The sequence below is a fragment of the Typopeltis vanoorti genome, chromosome 2 (assembly GCF_054136105.1).
Source record: "Typopeltis vanoorti isolate ZY-2024b chromosome 2, IOZ_Tvanoo_1.0, whole genome shotgun sequence".
Lineage (NCBI taxonomy): Eukaryota > Metazoa > Arthropoda > Arachnida > Uropygi > Thelyphonidae > Typopeltis > Typopeltis vanoorti.
Window position 1 is genome coordinate 90940010 of NC_143550.1, and position 21845 is coordinate 90961854.

Below are 21845 nucleotides of genomic sequence, written 5' to 3' on the forward strand. Positions count from 1 at the left end.
TAATACATAACTGATCAAATTTAACCTAATGAATAATACGTATGTATAAAAGTTAATTTAAGCAAAACAGTATTTACATATAAACAAATTTACAGTCAAATGTGTTTGTACAAATTAATTCTTTCTAAAAAATTAAAAACATCATGCAATTTTCCTGAGTCTGCTAGCATTTCCCTGGGTGTATATGGCTTGGTTAGATAGGTGAAAATTTCATTCCTCTCTCGTGTAAATTGTTGACACTCTACCAGAATATGATAAATAGTGAGATGTGTGTGTGTGTGTGTGTTGCATTTTTCACATATGGGAGGGTCATCAGCTCTCAGTAAATAAGAATGCATAAGGTGACTGTGACCTATGCGGAGCCTAGCAAGAAAAACCCCCTCCTTTATCTTCATACGTTGACTAGAATGCCAATGTTTAATTTCAGGTTTAATGTCATAATTTGTTTGTTAATGCTTCCTGCCATGTTGACTCCCACTGAGCAATCAGATTTGATCTTATAAGCTGTCTGTAGTCTGTATATGGAACTGTCAAACAGTATGTGGAGAAGGTTTGAGCTGATTTAGCAGCTGTATCTGCAGCCTCATTTCCCTTAATTCCGATGTGGCTGGGAATACAGCAGAACTGAACGTCAGAATTAAGGGTTTTCATTTTGTGAAACAGGTGTAGCACCTCATAAAGTACTGGATGTGGATTATACATAGGAGAAGAGATAGCCTGTAAAGAGCTCAATGAGTCTGTATAAATCATACACTTTTGGTGGGATCTGATTTGAGATAATAATGTCAGAAAACACAGCAGCAGCACAGTCAACAGAGGTATTAGTTCTTGAACCATTGGTATAGATGGGTAAGAAATCAGCATGTGCTGCTCTGTGTGCATTAAACAATTGCAGGTAGATGGATGATGGAGTATAAGATTTCTGTAGCTGACAAAGTGAGAGGTTGCAAACCTGCCATGGAGGAATGCTGTTATGTTTAGTGTAGCTAATGTTGTCAACATTTATACCAACAGCTTGCACAGTTTCTTTAACACGCATACCAAAACGATGTATAGCAATTTGATGCGTGTGATATTGAGCTTCCCAATGCAGAGAGAAGATACTAGTCCATGTAGGATGATCTGGGAGAGATTTTATCTTTAGGGCGTAATTAAGAGATAACTGTTTCCGTCGAAGTGATAGAGCCGGTTCATTTGCTTCAGCATAGAGACTTTGAGTGAGTGATGTGTGAAAGGCACCAGTAGCTATCCGTATACCCTGATGATGGATGGAATCCAGCCATCGTAAGTTACTCTGTCTTGCAGAACCATAGACTTGGGACCCATAATCCAGCTTTGAACGTATAAGTGCATGATAAAGATGGAGCAATGAAGCTCGATTAGCACCCCACTCAGTAGAGGATAGAGTGCGAAGGAGGTTCAAAGTTCTTTTGCACTTTTCTCTTAGTTGACAAATGTGTGCTAGAAATGTAAGTTTTTTGTCAAAGATGAGTCCCAAGAACTTGGTTTCTGTAGCTATTGGAATAACAGCATGTCCCATTCTTAGTTCAGGATATGGGTGATGAGTGCATTTTCGACAGAAGTATACAGACTTTTTTCTGTTGAAAACCTAAATCCATTATTAAGAGCCGAAAGAGAGACATGATCGATTGCTTGCTGAAGTTGTCTTTCAATTACTCTCATGTTACATGAATGACAGTAAATTGTGAAGTCATCACCATATAGAGCATTGTTTACAGTGGGAGGAAGCTGTACAATGATTGACAGAGCCTTGGGGAACACCCTGTTCTTGATGATATGGTTGAGATAGCATACTTCCCACTCTGACTTGGAAAGTTTGCTTGGACAGAAAGTTTTTAATAAATATTGAAATTTTTAATAAAAATTGAAAAGTTTTTAATAAATATTGAGGTGTCCTTTGAGACCTAAGTTATAGAGGTCTTTTAATATGCCATATCTCCATCTCTTATAGAAGTTTCTAAACGAACCAAATGGTCTAAAGTTGATCGATGTCTACGGAAACCACATTATGTACTGGAGAGAAGGCTGTTGCTTTCTAAATACCAGAGAAGTCTGGCATTAACCATTTTCTCTAGTATCTTACAAAGACAGCTGGTCGGAGCAATTGGTCGATAATTATTGCTTGTGTTGGATCTTTTCCTGGTTTTGGGACAGCAATGACAATTGACTTATGCCAAGAATTTGGAAACTCTTCCTCTGCAAGTATTCTATTCTAAAGTAAGAGAAGACGATCCATAGAAGATGATGGTAGATGTTTTATCATTTCATAACGGATGTCATCAGGTCCTACTGCACTAGGGTGAGATTGTAGGAGAGCTCTTTTAATTCCTCCTTGACAAATAGCTGAAGAATGTTGGTAGAAAAATTAAGCCTTTGTTTCTCTCACTGCTCTTTCAGTATTAAAAATTCAGGAGAATATGAAGCTGTTGCTGAGATTCTAGCAAACATTTCTCCCAAAGTATTTGCAATAGCTTTGGGATCAGCAATAACACTTCCATCATGGTCTAAGGTAGACAAATAATGTGTACTATATTTGCCTTTCATTTTCTGGATTTTATCCCATACAATTTTTACTACATCAATTAATCACAGGTCATGTGATTAACTGATGTAGTAAATTGGATCCATGATTGTTTTTGACTCTGATGCCTCACATAGCATCTTTGGCTCGAGCACACTTGAAAGCTATTAAGTTTAATATGGGAGGGTATCTACAAAATATGCCCCATGTTCTGCGTTGATCTTTTTTGGCTGTCTGACATTCTGGATTCCACCAAAGCTTTGGATAGATTGGAAACCGAGATGATGTTTTTGGGATGGAGGCTGTTGCTGCCTGGACAATACATTCTGTTATATATTTGACCACGTCAGTGATAGGTGTTTGACTGATGGCATCAGCATTAAATTCGTAAGATGAGAGAAAGTGTTCCAGTAGGCCTGGTCCATTTTCCATATAGGTATCTGTGTGGGTGAACATGGTTCCTGTGAAGACATTGTGCAGAGAACAGGAAGTGATCACCTCCATATATGTTCTCTTCAACGTCCCATGTGAGCAGTGGAAGAATGGAAGGGGAGCAGATTGTAAGATCAATTGTAGAATATGAACGGGTAGGCATATGGAAGAAAGTATTGAGTTTATTATTTAAAAGGGGGAGGTTATTATTATCAAGAATTCTTTCAATAATCCAACCTCGTCTATTAGTGTTGGCACTACCCATAGAGTATTGTGACGATTAAAGTCACCCATCAAAAGTATGGGTTAAGGCAGTTGCGAGATAAGGTTATCAAGATCAATTTCATTTAACTCAGCACTTGGTGGTAAATAAATTGAACATACTATAATAAGAAATACCACGGAGAAGCAAATCACTACTGCTTCCAGAGAAGTATTAAGTTGGACCTGATGGAAAGGAATATGACTGTCCACTAGGATAGCTACTCCTCCATGAGCAGGACACCTCCAGTTCTGTCCTTACGTACAACAGTGAAATTTCTCAAGGTACGGTCCTCATTGGGTTTTAAGTATGTTTCCTGTAGACAGAAACAAAGGTTTGTGTTTCTGCAACAACATCTTGATATCATCAATATTCTGGCGAATCCCACGATAGTTCCATTGTAAAAATTTTCCTATTGTCTTGATTTTATTGACTTGTCTGGTTTTCGGGAGGTTGAGGGCTTACCTCTTTCAGATTTATATTTATCCATTGTTTTAGGGAAGTATGGACGGCCAGTGTCCATCTCTTCCTCTGGTAGAATGTTCAAAACATCAAATGTGTTAGGGTCAGTTGGTAGGTTTAGTTTGCTTTCAGTGGATACCGAAGCATCCATATTTTACGTGCGAATACCTGATGGTTTATCTTTGAGTGATATCTCCGCCATAATTTTTTTGACAGGTGAGTTTTCATCGAATGGGACCATTTTTGAAGTTGTCTCTGGAGTAAGGCCATAGGTCTTGTGATTAATGCACTCAACAGAGAAGCACTTGCGATCGTAAAGTTCAGGGATGGTGAAATTATCAGATGGTGGAGCAGACATACATGTCTGAGTTGTTGTTGGCACTTTTTTAATTGTTACTTTTTCAGCATAAGAGGATCATAGAACAGGTGTAACAGTGGCCAGCTTTCTTTTTGCATCCTGATATGTTATTTTTGTTCTGTTTTAATTTTTGAATCTCTTTTTAATCTTTCCATCTCTGACATGCACGAGAGTAAGCTGGATGATCTCCCTGACAGTTGACACATCTAGCTTTTTTTGCACAGCAAGATTTGTTATCATGTTCTTTACTACCACATCGGGCACAGGTAGTAGAACCACGACAGGCAGTTTGGGCATGTCCATATCTTTGACATTTAAAGCATCTCAGCAGGTTAGGGATGTACATTCTAACAGGACAGCTGAGATATCCTGCTTTTACAGATCTTGGAGGCCTAGGTGTATCAAAAGTAAGGATGATGTTCTTGGTTGAGACCAGGCGACCATCCCTATGTATCAGATTGCACTTCACACTGGTCACTCCTTGATCTTTAAGCTCTGAACATATCTCTTCATCAGGAGCATCAAGGAGGTCCCATTCTGATATCACTCCTCTACTGGAATTGAGTGTTCTGTGAGGTGTTACTGCAATTTGTATTCCACCCATTGTCGTTGCTCTCAGTAGTTTCTCGGAACGTTTACAAAGTGTTTCCACGAGGATATCACCAGAATGCATTTCTTGACAGTTTTGGGAAGTCCTGCCAGTCCTTCTAAACCTTTTTGATAAAGAAGGGTGAAATTTTCCCAAATGGTTTTTCACCTGCTGCATGAATGATTAAAAAGGTTGGTACATTTATGTTAGTATCCGATATCTTTTGTTTCTTGCTTCTGTTTCCATATGCTGTATCTAGGTATCAGTACTTGGTTGAGACTTTGTTAGAGTCGCTGAAACATTTGAGGACGAGGGATTCATATTTAAGGAGTTTTTAGTTTAGCACCAGAGCTCCCCACCCACCGTGGAGCCACACATGGATGCCCACTACCTGGCAAGCAAAGACATTGCTGTCAGTTTTAATTTATATTTATATCTACCCTGGACCATGGAGAGAGACTTACTACAACACCGTTGACACTTGCAGACAAGCCCACTAGCTAATTGATCCTGGCTGGGCCATCCAGGACCACCCGTCTTGCCGAAGCAGGGGGCCAAAGTAGTGCAAGACTACCACGATCCCCCTTTCTGGATGTCCATGGGTCGCACCGCGGCAAACATGGCGGCAGGCCGTTGGATCCCAGTGATGGTGGTCTGGAAAAAGGATAGTGAAAAAGACTTGGGAGAAGCAGAGCAAAGAATATGGGAAGAAAAACAAAGAAAAATAGGAAGAATGAAAAAGGGCCAGTACCATCACTGGGAGGTCCCCTCTGCCACGACCAAGTGCCCCACATGGAGGAGGGGGGGGGTATCTCTTAAAGATCTCTACTCTGACTTTAAATAATATCCCTTCCTCATGATATATTTCTACTCAAAATTTCAATCTCTTCCAGAACATATTCCATTTCCAATCAAGAGTTGTTCATAATTGCTCACTATGTCAAACTTCATCATCATCATCGTCAAATTCCTGCCATGTACCCTCAAGGGGTGTACAGGATATGATAGTACTACATGAAAAAATTACATCATTATTAATTTCCTATCTACAATTTTCCTCCAAATCAGTCTGTTACTTGTCAAGACTCCAACATTATCAGATCTTATATTTCTATCGTCTAAAGCACTTTGTACAGTATCAATCCACCTATATCTTGGTCTTTCTCTAGGTCGTTTTGCTGCCAACCTGGAGGCAACACTTGTTTTGCTAATCTTTCCTCGCCCATTCTGTTTAAGTGACCATACTGCCTGAGATTAGCTCTGCTAACACATTCCTGGATGCTGACAATGTCAAGTTCTTTCCTAATATCCTCGTTTTTAATATGATATTGCCATTGATGCCATCTGTTCACGCCTATAATCTTTCTCAGGACTCTCATATCTGCGGTCTCTAGTCTTTGGTCAAGTGTTTTACTTCTGACCCAGCTCTCAGATCCATAAGTTAAAACTGGTTTGAACACTGTCTTGTACACAGCTAATTTAGTGTTCCGACTAATTTCTCTCTTATTATATATGAATTTATTCAATTGACTTCCCAATATACCAGCTTTGCTTATTCTGTTGTCTATTTCTATATTTAATTTACCATCTTCAGTAAAAATCATGCCTAAATAGCTGAAATGTTTTACTTGTTCCACAGGTTCTCCATTCACAACACAGTTGACATTTTCAATGATTCTGCCTATTTTCATTGTCTTTGTCTTTTTATTGCTGACCTTCATACCATATCTATTACAACAGCTATTCAATTTAGTGAGAGAATCTTGCAGACTTGTAGCGGATTTATTTAGAAGTATAACATCATCCGCATAAAGCAAAGAGCTGACATTAACATCTCCAATTTTGATATCACGTTTAATACCACTTTCCTTCATAATGTGATCCATATAGATAATGAATAACAGAGGGGATAATGTACATCCTTGTCTCACACCAGATTTAACATTAAACCATCTTCCTGTACTTCCTTCAATTGTAACTGCTGACTTACAACTCAAATAAAGACTAAGTATTGCTTGATATAATGCCCCATTGACACCATATAACTGCAGCGTATTGAATAGCTTCTCTCTTGGCACCTTGTCATATGCCATTTCCAGATCGACAAAACTTAAATACAGATCTTTGTTATATTCCCATGCTTTCTCAACCATTTGTCGTAAAGTGAAGATCTGATCCTGACAGCCTATATTTGGCCTGAATCCAGCTTGTTCTTCCACAATTCTTCTCAACCGTTTCTCAAGTATACTTGCATAGCTATTGCCAGGAACACTCAGTAGGGAAATACCTCTGTAATTCTCACATGCAGTTTTATTTCCCTTTTTATATATGGGTACTATGAGAGCTCTACTCCAGTCATCGGGAATTCGTCCCTCTGTCCAGGCTTTCTGAACTATGCAGTGCAGCCACTGTAAGACTCTTATACCACCATACTTCAGCATTTCTGGTCGAATATCATCTACTCCTGCTGCCTTTCCACATTTCAAGCCTTTGATGGCTTTTTCTACTTCTAGTATGGATATGTATTTCTGACTGCATGCCTGGTCAGTGTTTTTTACCACTGTGCTGTCATCACTGCTTGTTTCATTTAGCAGTTTTTCAAAGTAATTACTCCATACTTCAAGAATATCTTTTTCTCCCGTTTTCATGTCACCTTTATCATCTCTAACTCCTTTTACAGCACTCTTTCCTCCATTCCTAAGCTTCTTCAACAACCTCCAGAATATTTTGCCGCCACCTTGATATTTATTTTCTATATTCTTGCCAAAGTCTTCCCATGAATTTTGTTTAGCTAGTTTTACACAGTGTTTAGCATTCTTGCATTTGTCTCTATATTCTCTAAGAGCACAAGCTGACTTATTTGACAGGAACTTTTGGTATGCTTTCTTCTTTTCCTTCACTGCCTCTTTAACTTCCTGTGTCCACCAGGGAGTTCTGATTTTTTTATCCTTACAGATAACCTCACCACATGCCTCTCTGGCAGAATCAATCAATGTTTTCTTCAGAGTTTGCCACTGAATCTCCAAGGTTTGATTCCAGTTCTCAAACTCTTTCATTTTTTCTTCAATAATCTTTGTGTATTTTAACCTAGAGTTCACATCTGAGAGCTGCTCAAGTTTTATTCACTTTAAAACTTTCTTACATGTTATTCTTTTCAATATGAAATTCAATTTTATCCTGCTCAAGACTAAATAGTGATCACTTCAATTTCAAATCCTCTGTACACTCTGGTGTCCTGCACCAGGGAGAAAACATCACTATCAACAATAACATAGTCAATGAGACTTTTCTTATTCCTAGCCTCTTCTCTCCATGTGAATTTGTGCACATTTTTATGTTGGAACATGGTGTTAGTAATAACCAGTCCATGTCCTGAGCAGAAATCCAACAGATATTTGCCATTATTTTTAGCTTTGCTCTTTTCTCCAAATTTTCCCAAAATATTTCTGTATGTCTCACAATCATTTCCTACTCTGCTATTTAGATCCCCAACAAGGACCAACTTTTCATTTTTCATTGTGTCAGTTGCTTTTTCTAAAGCCTCAAAAAATTCCTCCACTTCTACCTTAGTAGAACCTTCTGTGGGACCATAGGCACAAATAAGTCTCATTGTCCAGTTCCCCATTCTCATATTTGCCTACATTACTCTACTTGAGACTGACTGCCATTCAAGAAGATTAGCCTCGTATTTTGTGTTGAATACTATGGCTACTCCTTCTTTTCCTTGATTATGTCAAACTTCCTATGTGGAAATATCACCTGGCACAGCAAAGCATCATAGTGGTGAAAACTAAAGTAAAATCATTATGTTCTAAAAATAAGACTAGTTTTTTGATGCAAAAAAACTTAGCTGGAAATTGTAATAACTTTTTCTCTTTATCTTCAGTTTTCATTTATGATTCTTTTTATAATATTCTTCCCTCCTTTTCAATAGCCTTCAGAACATTTTGTCACCTTCTTGATATTTACCTTCTATATTTTTATGACTTTTGTTTAGTTGCTTTCACACATAGCTCTGTTTTCTAATATTTTTCTCTGTATTCTCTCAGAACAAATGCTAACTACTTGTAAGGACCTTCAATGTTTTCTTCTTTTCCATGGAAAAGAAGAAAACATTTTTTTCCCCTCTTTTAATTTCCCAACTTCACCACAGAGTACTGATTTTTCTATCCTCAGTAATAACTTAATCATATCCTTATGGCTGAATCAATGTCTTCTTCAGAGTCTACCACTCCAAGGTTTGGTTCTTCTTTTTAAACTTTTTTTTTTTTCCCTTGAATAATATTTGTATATTTGAGTCTATAGTTCACTTCTGAAAGCTGCTCAACTTTGATTCTTTTCAAAGTTTTTACATTTTTTCAAAGTTCAAATTTCAAATTTCAAGCTCAAAACTAATTGATGTGCACTTCCTAAATGCAAACTTCCTGTGTCCTGAATCGCATGAAAAATTCTTGTCAATAATATCGGTCACTGAAAATTTTCTTATTTCTTGTCTTTCTCTCCATTTGTGAATTTGTGCAATTTTTTGTGGTGGAACATGGTACTGGGAATGACTGGTCGATGTCCTGAACTGAAGTCCATCATTACACTAAACAGATCTGAAAAAAGTAAAAATTCACTTTCAAAATAAGTGGAAAAACGTTTTACAAAAATTGCATTCTTCAGATGGAATGTGTAATGTAAACACCATCAAAGTGAACTCATTCATGCAAACTACCAGAAATTCCTTGAAAATTTCTACAACAGCAATGCTTTTTCAAAGGAAATTCAATATATCAAACTTTCTATTATAACAAATTATTCTTTTGTACCCTATAAGTCTGATATAGGTGAAAGTTGACTAAAAATTATGCATATTTATGGTTTTTAATCTATTTCATCTTTAAGAAACAGTCCAAAGACAAATCTAGCTGTAATCCATCCAATTCACATATTAGTTCAACTTAGCCCAGAAATGAAGCTGAATAACTGTATGAGAACTATTCAGATACAGTCAACTCATAACAGCAAACTCGAAGTCTGCAAGAATAGTTTGCTATAATGAATTAGTTTTTGGCATAGCAGTGTACCTGTAAGACTTTGGTCGAGACTATCAGTTTATTATAGTGAGCAAGTTTGTTATCATGATGTTTGCTATAGTGAGAGTTGACCATATAAAATGTTAAGGTGTACTGGTTGGTTTGTTGTTTAAACTGATGCATTTAAGGTAAGGCCATGAAATAAGTACAGTATATCCATCAAGGTGAAGTAAGTGCATTATGTTTATCAACTGTTCTGTATTCATTGATAGTTTTTATATTTTGTCAGGAAGAAAAATAAAAGGGGGTGCTTAAGGGTCAAAGATATATAACTAAGAGGAGACCTCCACATAGCCTTTAAAGGAATGCGGAGAACCGACCAGGGCTTCTGACCTAATGTCCAATCCTCACCTTCTCGTGGTGCACCCTGTTGGGTATCTACTTGGATACTGAACGAACGAGGATGGGCTGGCAATTTGGGATTTAGCCGACCAAATTGTATTCTTATTGGTTAAACCAAAATAAAAAATGATGGTACAACATGACAAAATTTCAAGCCGGCTGGGGCGTCGCCTGGTTAAACAAGGCCCCCGTTGTTTTCGCCAGGGAACCAAGGCGAACAGCGAAAAGTCAGCTACTGGAACAAATCTAAAAACAAACTCCAACTCAACATCACCAGAGTTAAAGATCGGTACTATCAACGTAAGAAGCCTGAATGGCAAAGAAATGGAGCTAGCTGAGGAATTAGATAAGTACCAGATCAACATAATAGGGGTGACTGAAACAAAAAAGACCAAAACTAGTGAGATCTTTCTGAGCAATAAATACAAAATGTTATATTCGGGCAATGACAATCAAGGAAAAGAAGGAGTAGCCATAGTATTCAACACAAAATACGAGGCTAATCTTCTTGAATGGCAGTCAGTCTCAAGAAGAGTAATGTGGGCAAATATGAGAATGGGAAACTGGACAATGAGACTTATTTGTGCCTATGGTCCCACAGAAGGTTCTACTAATGTAGAAGTGGAGGAATTTTTTGAAGCTTTAGAAAAAGCAACTGACACAATGAAAAAGGAAAAGTTGGTCCTTGTTGGGGATCTAAATAGCAGAGTAGGAAATGATTGTGAGACATACAAAAATAAAATTTGGAGAAAAGAGCAGAGCTAATAATAATGGCAAATATCTGTTGGATTTCTGCTCAGGACATGGACTGGTTATTACTAACACCATGTTCCAACATAAAAATGTGCACAAATTCACATGGAGAGAAGAGGTAAAGAATAAGAAAAGTCTCAATGACTATGTTATTGTTGATAGTGATGTTTTCTCCCTGGTGGAGGACACCAGAGTGTACAGAGGATTTGAAATTGGAAGTGATCACTATTTAGTCTTGAGCAGTATAAAACTGAATTTCATATTGAAAAGAATAACGTGCAAGAAAGTTTTAAAGTGAATAAAAGTTGAGCAGCTCTCAGATGTGAACTGTAGACTAAAATACACAAAGATTATTGAAGAAAAAATGAAAGAGTTTGAGAACAGGAATCAAACCTTGGAGATTCAGTGGCAAACTCTGAAGAAAACATTGATTGATTCTGCCAGAGAGGCATGTGGTGAGGTTGTCTGCAAGGATAAAAAAATCAGAACTCCCTGGTGGACACAGGAAGTTAAAGAGGCAGTGAAGGAAAAGAAGAAAGCATATCAAAAGTTCCTGTCAAATAAGTCAGCTTGTGCTCTTAGAGAATATAGAGACAAATGCAAGAATGCTAAACACTGTGTAAAACTAGCTAAACAAAATTCATGGGAGGACTTTGGCAAGAATATAGAAAATAAATATCAAGGTGGCGGCAAAATATTCTGGAGGTTGTTCAAGAAGCTTAGGAATGGAGGAAAGAGTGCTGTAAAAGAAGTTAGAGATGATAAAGGTGACATGAAAACGGGAGAAAAATATATCCTTGAGGTATCGAGTAATTACTTTGAAAAACTGCTAAATGAAACAAGCAGTGATGAGAGCATAGTGGTAAAAAACACTGACCAGGCATGTAGTCAGGAATACATATCAATATTTGAAGTAGAAAAAGCCGTCAAAGTCTTGAAATGTGGAAAGGCAGCAGGAGTAGATGATATTCGACCAGAAATGCTGAAGTATGGTGGTATAAGAGTCTTACAGTGGCTGCACTGCATAGTTCAGAAAGCCTGGACAGAGGGACGAATTCCCGATGATTGGAGTAGAGCTCTAATAGTACCCATATATAAAAAGGGAAATAAAACTGAATGTGAGAATTATACAGGTATTTCCCTACTGAGTGTTCCTAGCAAGATCTATGCAAGTATACTTGAGAAATGGTTGAGAAGAATTGTGGAAGGAAAGCTTGGTGAAGAACAAGCTAGATTCAGGCCAAATAGAGGCTGTCAGGATCAGATCTTCACTTTATGACAAATAGTCGAGAAAGCACGGGAATATAACAAAGATCTGTATTTAAGTTTTGTCGATTTGGAAAAGGCATATGACAAGGTGCCAAGAGAGAAGCTATTCAATACGCTACAGTTATATGGTGTCAATGGGGCATTATATCAAGCAATACTTAGTCTTTATTTGTGTTGTAAGTCAGCAGTTAGAATTGAAGGAAATACAGGAAGATGGTTTAATGTTAAATCTGGTGTGAGACAAGGATGTACATTATCTCCTCTGTTATTCATTATCTATATGGATCACATTATGAAGGAAAGTGGTATTAAACATGATACCAAAATTGGAGATGTTAATGTCAGCTCTTTGCTTTATGCGGATGATGTTATACTTCTAAATAAATCCGCTACAAGTCTGCAAGATTCTCTGACTAAATTGAATAGCTGTTGTAATAGATATGGTATGAAGGTCAGCAATAAAAAGACAAAGACAATGAAAATAGGCAGAATCATTGAAAATGTCAACTATGTTGTGAATGGAGAACCTGTGGAACAAGTAAAACATTTCAGCTACTTAGGCAAGATTTTTACTGAAGATGGTAGATTAAATATAGAAATAGACAACAGAATCAGCAAAGCTGGTATAGTGGGAAGTCAATTGAATAAATTCATATGGAATAAGAGAGAAATTAGTCAAAAAACTAAATTAGCTGTACACAAGACAGTGTTCAAACCAGTTTTAACTTATGGATCTGAGAGCTGGGTCAGAAATAAAACACTTGACCAAAGACTAGAGACTGCAGATATGAGAGTCCTGAGAAAGATTATAGGCATGAACAGATGGCATCAATGGCAATATCATATTAAAAACGAGGATATTAGGAAAGAACTTGACATTGTCAGCATCCAGGAATGCGTTAGCAGAGCTAATCTCAGGTGGTATGGTCACCTAAACAGAATGGGTGAAGAAAGATTAGCAAAAACAAGTGTTCTCTGCCAGGTTGGCAGCAAAACGACCCAGAGGTAGACCAAGATATAGGTGGATTGATACGGTACAAAGTGCCTTAGACGATAGAAATATAAGATCTGATAATGTTGGAGTCTTGACAAGTAGCAGACTGATTTGGAGGAAAATTGTAGATAGGAAGTTAGTAATGATGTAATTTTTTTAATGTAGTACTATCATATCCTGTACACCCCTTTGAGGGTACATGGCAGGAATTTGATGATGATGATTAAAAATAAAAATCTGTGCAGGTAGCCAAGTGGTTACATGCTTCACACAAACATATGTCTGGGAAAGAAGGAGCTTGGGTTCGATTCCTGTTGCTGACGTGAGGAGCATAGGATCTTTCTCAGACATAGCCAAGTTAGCTGGTCTTGGGCAGAAACTGCAGGGTTTTTCTCCCCAGTTTATATGGGTTTTTTTTTTTTTATCTGGCAAGCAGGCAAACTGGCCTTGAGAACTCAATGCTTCTACAGACTGCAAGGTAAAAGAAGGTAATATGAAGAAAAAAGAAAGAAGGAAAAAAAATCCACTGAGATCATTACTTCACTTCTAGTGGTAAGGAAATATATACTTAATTTAATCAGTTAACGATACAACAACTGAAAAACAGTTTTAGAAACAAAAAAAGTCACAACTTACTTCTTTCACAGCATTTTCATAGTACTTTAGTCTTTTAAAATTATCCTGCTGAAAATGAACTTGCTGCTTCATTTCTTTCAGGAGGTGACTGAAAATATTGAAATGTTATAATTATTGCTAAATATATAAACACAAGAAGTGTATACATATACATCTCATCTTCCCTTAATGTGTTAGGCTTAAAAGTCTGTCAAACCAAAGATGCCTCACATCACATAAACCTAATTAATGCCATGAAAGGGTTGTTTGTATTTCTGACAAGTACAAGGACTCTCTAGCTGGAATATCTGTTTTGTGGGACAAAAAATTAAAAAAAAAAAAAAGTTTCTATGAAAATATGATCAAATTTAAACCTGCTGTACAGTAGCATATTGGTTCAGTTCTAATGAACTCTGTGTCTAATTCTGATGGCATGAGAAGCAAGGCCTGAACCTCCTGATTCCAGAAATCTTATATAATCTTGGTGTTCATGGATTCTAATCATAGTAGAATGGCTAGTCTGTCCAAAGTAGCAAAGTTGACAAAAACAGAGTATTTGATAAACACCAGATAAGGATTGAGGTGATAACATATCTTTAACAGGTGCTAAGAAAGAGGACAACTTCCAGGCTGGTTTAATCTAACAGATAAGCTTAGATGTTATTCATGACTTATTTTAATGGTATTAACAACACCAAACAAACTATTTCATCAAAAGTAATTTTATTAACTGCTTATATTTTGTTGAATTTCAAATCAGTATCATCAGAGCACACCACAGCTTGCATATGCAACAGTGAATAAGTGAAACAATACAATTGCAATGGACTAAAGATCTAAAGTACTATTAGTTAAATCAATGTGTTAAATCTTGAAATGTGGACTGTCACAGCTCTGAAGTTGTACCAAAAAAAAGAATTCACAAAAGTTAAAAGCAGACACCTGAAAAAATATGAAATCCTACAACAGCGCCAACATACCATGTTCTGATTGCAACTTCGACAAGGCCAGCCACGTAGTCTTAAATTTATCGTCAGAAGAACTCATTGAAGAAGCCAAGAATGCTTTCAGTCTAAGGCGTAGATGCCCCATTCTACCTTCATCATTATTTCTAATTTTCGAATTTGTTCAGGTGTGACGGCAAAGTTATGCCAGTTCCACCAGCAATGGCCAATAATGTGATATAGTTAGTATCCTAAAAGTTGTATAAGAATAAAATTATTATTATTGCAAAAGCCAATAAGGGAAATGCAACAGTTATCATGGATAAAGAAGACTATAACAAACAAAAAAAAAAAAAAAAATGCAAGATCTCCTATGTGACAGTTCTATGTACCAAATTGTAGATCGAGACACCCATTATGTCTCAAAGGGAAAAAAGTCTGCAAATTACTGAAAAAAGTGACTTCCTGGCCAAAAGAAATAATCAAAACAAATAAAACCAGTTCATGTTAAACCACCCTGTATTTATGGATTACCAAAAATCCACAAATCCAATATCCCCCCCCTACCACACATACCCCATAGTCAATAGCATAGATAGTCCAATGTATAAACTTGCTGAACAGTTAGCCAAGTCGCTTCCCCCCCCCTTTTTTTTTACTGGCAACTCCTCCACTTTTGTAAAAAAAAAAGATTCAGTCCATTTCATATCACTAGTTAAAAATCATATCCTTAAAAATTCAGACATAACAGGTAGTTTTGACTCTTTATTTACCAATTTACCACTTATAGACACTCTGGATTTAATCAAGTCTAAATTCCCCCCTGATATCTTTGAATTATTCAAATTTACTATGTATGCAGGTTACTTTACATAGGGAGGAAAAATCTACAAACAGATTAATGGTACTGCTATGGGACCCCTCCCTCTCACCCCCCATTTAGCAAACTTTTAGGTGGAACACTTTGAAAACAAAGTGCTTACCACAGCTACATACAAGCCCCAAGTGTGGTTATGCTATGCTGATGATGTGTTTGGCATTTGGCCCCATGGACAAGACACTTTTGGATGCATTTGTCACCTACCTAAACAGCCAACACTGCAAAATCCACTTCCAGTAGAAAAAGAATCTAATAACTGTTTACCATTTGACACCTTAGTCACCTGCCTTTCAGATGGATCACTATCTTTTTCCATTTACAGAAAACCAACACATGCAGGAAGATTCCTACATAAACAATCATATCATCATTCAAGTCCAACAGTATGGCATTTTAAAAACACTTACACAGAGAGCCAGAGCCATTTGTTCTAATGATAAGGCTCTGTCCACAGATCTGCATTATACATTCTTGGTCAACAGCTACAATTTGTACAAAATAGATAAAATAGTACATAGCCTCATTACCCTTCCCTCCCCTAATACACAGGAACACAACATTACAATTTTTATTCTCTATATCAGAGGTGCATAAAAAAAGATAGCTAAAGAAAACTGATGTAACATGGCCCTTCGCACCACATTCAAAGCTCATGTGAAACTAGCAACTCCGATCCGTTCACCTAAGGATAAACTTCATCCTCTAGCACACCCTGGAGTGCATGAAGTTCCCTGTGACTTGGCCTACTATGGGCAAACAGGAAAATTGGTTAACATCTGCCTGGAAGAACATAAAAAATACATTCGCTACTATTATTATGACAAGTGAGGACTGGCAGACCATGCTTTGGACACCACTTCACACAGGATTAGATGGAAGAAAACAAATGTGCTATTTAAAAGTTGTTACAGAACCGAAAGATTATTTTTTGAGTCGGCCATGGCTATGAAGAATTCTCCTTACCTGAACAAATATGGTTGCATTAATTTTCCAAAAATTTTGGATTTTTTTTTACAACATTAGAGGGTAGCAAATATGACTTGAGATCTTTTGGGTTCTTGGCCAACAGAAAAGATTTTCACATTTTCTCTCAACTCTAATAGTGTTTCCTCCTAACATATGCAACTGAGACATGTGAAAGTATGAGTCATATGAGCTATATGACTCATACTTGTGTTCATAATATAAATGTCAGCCAATTCTTCTGCATTTTCCCTGAATGAAGCTCATGATATATTGAGCAAAGTATATCCGAATAATGAATTCTATTTAGTTTTCTCTTACATGTATAAAGCCATTATTTAAAATATTATACATGCATGTCGGTATTAAACATCTAGTAACCTTTTTTTTTCCCATAAAGTTAAGATTTCTAATAACTCTGAAATGTTCATTATTGCATTAGCAGTTCTGTGTTCAATTTTCAAATGAAAGTGTTTAAAAAAATCTAGATATTATTTAACACAAAAAAGTAATTTCTAGGTATATCAAATCTGTATACCCTACACAATAATAGTGCAAGGAGCAATATAAATACTGAAGTGTTGTGAAGCATGTTATTACTACATTTGTTCAACATTCTATACTTTTTGTAAAACTGAAATTAATGAGTATCACAAAAACAGTCGATATGAAGGATGCTACTGGAACACTGATGATAATGTCACATGAGCTGTTACACAGCATAAAATCTTTTAAGCCTGTTAACTTTGGTATCCAAAACAAACCTGGACAGAAGGGGGGGGGGGGTTGTCAATGCGTGCTTTAAATTTATTGTAACTTCTTTCTTGGATTCTTACATTCATTCAGTAAGTAAACAATTATATGGATTATTTTATATCAATCAATTACTTTGTGATGTAATGTGACACAAATGATTATATAATATCTATAATGATATTATAGATATATTATCCAACATCCAGTCCAATCATAGCATTTATAAAGCTATGATTCAACTACATGTTGGCTACTACGAAGAGGCAGAAAATTGGTGATACAATTGAGACATTCAAATTACTGGAAGGTTTCTATAAGATTAATTCAGAAGATATTTTTGAGAATAGGACTGGTGGTGGGAGGACTAGGGGCCATGCATGGAAGCTGGGCAAGAATGTGGTTAGCAAGAGTGTTAGAGCTAGGTTTTTTACTTGGACAGTGGTGAATGAATGGAATAAGTTCAAGGCGAGGTATGATAGATACTGTTTGAATGTCAAATAGTTGTTCTTGACATGATGTTAGGGCCTCCCTCGACGAGTCTGTCGACTCCCTGGAGTTGCCCGTAGTAATAATAATAATATTTGGTCACCTGTGTTTACTGAGGATCGGGTGGTGGTGGAGAGGATTCAGAGACAAGTGACCAAGCTAGTGAAAGGTCTGTAGAATGCTTCTTATGAGCACAGACTGAGGGTGCATGTAGGTTGCAGAATTTGGCTGACAGGTGAAGGAGAAGGATATTATTATTATTATTATTAAGAGAGACCTCCAGGGAATCAGAGACTCATCGAGGGAGGCCACATACTACACACACCAGCTATCATACTTATTCTTGAATTCATTCACACTGCTTGCACTCACAACATCCAATGGCAATCCATTCCATTCACGCACCACCCTCTGAGAGAAAAATCTGGCCCTTGCACCCTTCTTGGCAGCCTTCATTCTCAGCTTCCAAGGATGCCCTCTCATCCTTTCCCCACTCTCTATAAATTGAAATCTTGTATGACCCTTTCAGCTATTTGTAAGTCTCAATCATATCACCCCCCTCTTTCTCCTATTTGCTAGTGTCTGCAATCTACAAATTCTCAACCTGTCTTCATAATCAGTATTCCACAATCCTGATATCATTTTTAACACTCGCCTTTGTACTCTCTCCAATATATCAGAATCACATCGGAGACCAGACCTGCACACAATAGTCCAAGTGAGGTCTTATCAAGGCCTTGTAAAGAGGCAAAATAACATCCTTATCTTTACATGTGAACGTTTGAGCATTGCAATTATCTTCTAAGTTGTATTTGCAATCTTTGCCACATGGCCCCTGAACTTCAACTTCCTATTTGTTAACACCCACCCCAAGATCCCTAGCCTCATCCTGCCAATATAATATGACATTGGATAGGTAATCATGCCGAAGTGAATGACTTTACATTTAATGACATTGAACTGACACCCATTTTCCCATGCCCACAATTCCAGCTTATTCAAATCATTCTGCAAGGACTGCATATCAACAGCATTCATGATTACCCTGCCTATCTTTGCATCATCAGCAAATAACTATGTCGCTTGTCAAATCCTTCCCAATATCATTAAGGTACAGATTAAATAACAGTGGACCAAGCACTGATCCTTGTGGTACACCATTTGTTACCTTAAACCTTGCAGATGCAGATCCCCCATATACCACTTTTTGATATCTGTCAGTCAGCCATCCTCTTATTCATGCTAAGGTTGTATAACCCAAACCCATTTTCTCCAATTTATGCAGCAGTCTGTCATGTTGGATTCTGTCAAAAGCCTTAGCAAAATCCAAAAGTATCATGGTGTATCAATTCCCCTTGTCTAGTTCAATGGTAACATTGTCATAGAATGTGAGCGAGTTACTAAAAAACATTCCTTCTATACAGCCTATGCATTGAATCGTTTGCTGTCATAGCCCTTCTTTTTGATTCATTGATAGAAACTGTTAAGTCACTAAAGATATTCTAAAGACTGACACAGAAGAAATTTTTCAATACATGGGGAGTAGGGAAAAAAAAACAAGGGGTCATACTTGAAAGTTGTCTAAGAGTGGTTAGTAAGGGTGTGCAGACTAGATTCTTTACTTGGAGAGTGGGGAATGAGTGGAATGGATTGCCAGAGGTGGTCATGAGCACCCCAAACAGTGAATAGGTTTAAGGAGATGTATGATAGGTATTGTGATAATGGATAAAGTGGGTCTCTCATGATGAGTCTTTTGACTCCATGGAGTACTCACATAAATAATAATAATATTCTGAATATCTGAAGGCTTTGAAAGACTGGTACAAGTAATGATAAAACATTGGTAGAAAATATTCAAAAAGAATGCCATTAGGATATAATTTCAGGATATATCAATACTCGAGATAGATAAAGCTATCAAAAGCCTGAATATGGAATAGTAGCTGGAATTGGTGATACATGAGCAGAAATGTTCAAATATGTAGGTATACAAGTTTTCCCGTGTCTACTCTGCATAATTCAGAAGGCACAGTCAGAAGATCTAATTCCAATTGGTTGGAGCAGAGCTCTCATAATACCCATTTATAAAAAAAAAAAAAAAAAAAAAAAAAAAAAGCAAAATAAAACAATGTGAGAATTACAAAAATATTCCTACTGAATGTTCCAGATAAGATTTACACAGTCATACTTGGAGTTAAGAAAAACTATCAAAGAGAAACTTCTAAAAGAACAAGCTGAATTCAGGCCAAAACAGGTTGTCATGATCAGAAAATTCACTTTTAGCTAGACAGATGAATCATGGGAATATAACAAGAATTTTCATTTAAGTTTTGGAGATATGGTAAAAACATATGACAAGAAAGACTAGAAGGCTCAAATGCTGCCAGTTGAGCAGAAGGCAAGTTTATTACATTTCATTCTTATGGTCTGCTTTAGAATTCTGGATAACTTTTTTTACACTTGTTACTGGTTGTTTGTAAAATGAATGAGAAGCTAGAGTTTTTAATTTAAAACATATGCTGGGGGGGGGGGGGGTTTGCAGTGGAGTGGGGAATGAAGGCTCTCATTCCAGGGAAATTATTTTGGCTATTAGTTCAGTGCAGATTGTTTGAATCAGGAGAGAATCATGTTTGAATCTAACCATGGAAAAGAGGCATAAAAATTCCATAAGTCATCCCAGTTGGCACAATTGTATTACAATAATATACAAGGCTGAGATTGGCAGGTAGGATGAATGATCTGTAGAGGCAGAGACTGAAATAAGATTGAGGTCAGTGTTGCAAAAGGGAGAGCCAGCATTCACAGTGTATTTGGAGGCAGAGTTAGTTAAGAAAAAGTCGAGTGTTAGAAAAATTATGAGGATCACCCAGTATTCTGGTTATTAGGTTAACTTTTTGTGACAGATCATGACAGATTGCAAATTATTCAAATTTCCTTCTGGTTTGATCTTTAAAGTTGGAGTAGAAGAGCTAGTTTGTGTTATGGACATTAAAGTCCCTTAGGAAGATAATCTCACAGTTTGGGAAATCCCACAATTTGAACTTAGAAGCAAAAACGTATCATTCCTACTAAAATAAATAACATTCCCTTGGTGTATTCTTACCTTTCTTTATCTTTTGCAGCTTGCATCTCTTGAAGTTCTTTCTGTAAAATACAAATCCAGTTCTCATATATTTGTCTGAACGTTTCGTGGTTGCTTTTCACATTCTTTAACCGTTCACGATAATGTCCTGTCATTTTGGTGAAGTTACGCAACCTAATATATAGTAATAAATAATTAAAATATTCTGTCTGTATATAACTTCATGAATTTCAAGAATTTGTGTTTAGTTCACAATGTACATTCATGAATGTAATTACATGATAGAAACAAAAATTTACCTATTTGTATATTTAAGCAAATAATACAAACAAAAAAAAAATTCTTTCTGCTAAGTGCTGAAATCTACCAAAATTCACATAATAAATTTCACTTTTTTTCACTATGAAATGACTGGGAGAAAGTGATTATACATATGCTTTGCTCCATAAATTATGCAACACCCAATTTTTCCTTAATAACTAATTAAGTACAAAACTGGATGAAGTGAGGTGTGGCTTTACTGTCTTCTGGCAAAGTGTTATATGCAACTGTGTTAGTCATCAATCATTTGGTATCACTAAAGGAAATTGGAACATCTAAAATTGGTTAATTTAATTTAAAAAAAAAAAAAAAAAATGGAAACATGAAACGCAGTAGAGACCACAAACAAGGAAAGAGAACCAATTGTTGAAATGCAAATTTCAGCAGTCTCATATCCCTGGACCAAATATTTACAATGTTCAAGGCATTGACTGTAGAAGTTTGTGCCACATTACATAGTGAAAAACAGTCGTTTCTATAGACGACTGGTAAGTATTATCACAAATGATGTATGGGTTCAACTTTCAGCATATGTAGAATTCACTATGACTAGACAATAGACTGCTAGAAAGCTGCGTTATGAGTCCAAACTATGAAACACAAAAACACTCTTCAAATCAGATGAACACATGAGAATGGTAGCTGCCAGAAACTTATATGTCATTCCATCTGTTAAGTGCAGTGGGACTGGTATTAAGGGGGGGGGGGGGACTAGTC

General features: G+C 36.7%; 1 protein-coding gene across 4 annotated transcripts in view; it reads right to left on the minus strand.

The window, feature by feature from the left end:
* LOC150109246 (uncharacterized) overlaps positions 1-21845 on the minus strand; it is a 149800-nt gene that overhangs the window by 36046 nt on the left and 91909 nt on the right. For all 4 annotated transcript variants that reach the window (XM_090406709.1, XM_090406710.1, XM_090406698.1 and 1 more), the window contains 2 exons: positions 20829-20981; positions 13718-13805 (listed from right to left, as the gene is read on the minus strand). In XM_090406709.1, the coding sequence (XP_090262835.1) occupies positions 13718-13805; positions 20829-20981 (241 nt within the window). The remainder of the gene's footprint in view (positions 1-13717; positions 13806-20828; positions 20982-21845) is intronic.